Source organism: Trichosurus vulpecula, chromosome 8 (assembly GCF_011100635.1).
Source record: "Trichosurus vulpecula isolate mTriVul1 chromosome 8, mTriVul1.pri, whole genome shotgun sequence".
In the NCBI taxonomy this organism is placed as follows: domain Eukaryota; kingdom Metazoa; phylum Chordata; class Mammalia; order Diprotodontia; family Phalangeridae; genus Trichosurus; species Trichosurus vulpecula.
Genome location: NC_050580.1, coordinates 180,542,744 through 180,545,364, shown reverse-complemented (window position 1 = coordinate 180,545,364; position 2,621 = coordinate 180,542,744). Strand labels below are relative to the sequence as shown.

General features: G+C 44.5%; 1 protein-coding gene across 1 annotated transcript; it reads right to left on the bottom strand.

The window, feature by feature from the left end:
- Positions 1–71: 71 nt before the first annotated feature.
- On the bottom strand, positions 72–2,151 carry LOC118828692 (ribonuclease pancreatic-like). Its single transcript, XM_036735514.1, has 2 exons — positions 2,101–2,151; positions 72–892 (listed from the first exon to the last, which is right to left on the bottom strand). The coding sequence occupies exon 2, from the start codon at positions 865–867 to the stop codon at positions 415–417; it is 453 nt and encodes a 150-aa protein (XP_036591409.1). The 5' UTR covers positions 868–892; positions 2,101–2,151; the 3' UTR covers positions 72–414.
- Positions 2,152–2,621: the final 470 nt, after the last annotated feature.

Sequence of the window (2,621 nt, the reverse complement as noted above, 5' to 3'; positions counted from 1 at the left end):
CAATTAAAGCTCTAGTTCTTACCCCCTAAAGGAAAGTAACTTAAAAAAAAAAAGAATGGACATAGACACAGTTTTAGCAACTTCACCTGGGACCACAGGTGTGTTTTATTGAGAATAGCAGCGAAGCGGCATAACATCTGGGACTCTCCTTGTACTTTCCTCTGAACACACACACACACACACACACACACACACACACACACACACACACAAACATATTCCCCAAAGTAGAGGGGATCCCAGAGACGGAAAGCTTGAGGAAAGGTATGCACCAGTGGTAGGAAGTGCAAAGGGATGGCAGAAGAGGAAGGTGCTATTTCAGGCACTTTGTCAGGGAAGAGTAAGTAGTGAGGGCAATAAGGTGCTATATAGTGGCATAGAGGGATTCCCTTTTCTGCAAAATCAGACCTGATCCTACACATACCCATCAAAATGCACAGGCACATAGACTTTCCCCTCACAGGCCACAATGATCTGTTTGGTAAGATAGGATGCTCGATACTGGCAATTGGGGTATTTGGAGGCTCCAGTCTGCCGGCAGTGGGTGAGAGTCAGAGGCAAACTACTCTGGTAACAGTTGGGCTGCCCATTCTTGCAGGTGATGTTCTTCTCCTGGCAGACAGCATCGACTATTTCCTTAGGCTCGTGTATGAAAGTATTGACAGGCTTGCACCTCCCTTTGGTCATGTTCCGGGCCTTCATCATGAGGTTACAGTAGTTGGTGTTGTTGGCGGTCAAGTGCTCCGTATCCATGTGCTGTCGCCGAAACTTCTTTGCAGCAGACTCTTTGCCGGCCGATAGCTGGGCCAGTCCCACTAGGAACAACCCCAGCAGGACAAGTACCATATGGGACCTCTTCAGAGCCATGGCAGCCTCACTTCCCAATAGAAGCCTACCCAGGAAAGAGGGGGAAATGATGAGGAAGGATTTTTCACCTTGAAATGAAAATCCCAGTCCCATGTTCCAACTGCACCCTAACTGGTTCTTCCTCAAACTTTTCCCTGAAGAATAGCCTTTCTTCCATGCTAGTGAGACAAGATGGTCAGTTTCGTTATGTGTCAAATGAGGGGGTTGGGCTAGATGGGTCTCTAAGATGGTGTCTAAGGCCAGTGGTCAGTCAGTGTATGAATTCTATTGCTTGAAAGACAACCCCTATGGTACCCCTTTCTCTCCTCTCCCTATAACTTGTTTCACTATCCCTGTTACATTGTCCCCCATCATAATTCTTTGGGATAGTGGGACCCAATTTAATAAACACACATGTATGTATATACATTATACACATATATGCATGGGTGTGTGTGTGTGTGTGTGTGTGTGTGTGTGTGTGTGTGTGTGTGTGTTTCACAAGAATAAGTTGACCTGTAGGGCAAGGAGATAAGTAAAATGAAGGGATTGAACTAGATGAATTCTAAAGTGCCTTCCAGCTCTGTGATTCTATGAATCCATTTGGTTTGGGGTGAGTGCATGTGAGTGTGTGTGCATGCATGCATGCATATGTGTGTGTGTGTGCGTGTGTATATCAGAGAAAGGAGGTGACCCATTTGTACAATCTAAAAGTCCCTCGGGAGCTCTCAGAGAGTAAATTCCCTCTACCAAGTTGAGTCAGCACCTCCCCTGCAGCTTACTGTCTTAGAGAGCTTCCTTGGGCACAGAGAGGTTAAGTTACTTTCTCAGGGTCCCACAGCCAGTATGTGTCAGTGGTAGAAATTGAAAGCAGGTCTTCCTGACTCACAGGCTGGCTCTTTCTCCAATATATGATACTATTTCTCTTTTTGCATGTACATATTCCACAGGTCAAAGCATAGCCTCTGACTTGCAGAATCTAAATGCCATGAATGGGCCTGACATATTCCAATTATTCTATACCATAGAGAAAGATACATCTCTAAACTCTATTGCTCCCCTTCCCCACTTCCCTTAAGATCTGTTAACAGATCTTAAGATCTGTTCTCAATAGGCTGCTCCCTGTTCTTTCTCTCTCTTCTGTTCAGCATTAAGTTTCCTATTCTGTGCTCTCCTAGTACACCCCATCCCTGATATTCCTTACTTCTGAGTCCTCAGAGACTACCCTTTGAGAATATCCAGTTCCTTACTTACCCTTGATTTTCGTTCCGTCTCTGGGTTGAAATGAATGTTTGTCCCAGTTCACTTCCCTCTCTCCATGGAAGGCAGGTCTTATATAAGATACGAAAAAGGGGGGGCTGGCCCCCTGGGAAGGAGGAGAGGGAGGAGCATGGCAGGCCCAGATCCAGGGAGGAGTGAATAGAACCTTTCTCATTATTTCAGTCTTGACAGATCTGTCCCTTCACAGAAATAAGACCCTAAAGGTTATAGGAAAGGAGAGGTACTTTTGCTAACAAAGTCTAAGAATCTCACCTACACTGATTAGCTTCTTGCTATCAGTTTGACTCTTAGAATTCTCAATGTCTGTTAGGACAGGGATTAGGGGAGATAAATAAATAGGAAATAAGACCTGATAACCTTAAAAGGAAACTATTTCTCCTTTTTTGTGACTTCTATAGTCAGGATCTAAGTGTAATTCTTTAGGTGTTTGTTCTAATCTGGTCTTTCTGGAAGGTGTTTTTGCTTATTTCTTTGTTTCTGGCAAGGATTGTTTT

Bases quoted from the DNA above. Each gene is read 5' to 3' on its own strand.
- LOC118828692 (XM_036735514.1), bottom strand. From the start codon at position 867: ATGGCTCTGAAGAGGTCCCATATGGTACTTGTCCTGCTGGGGTTGTTC.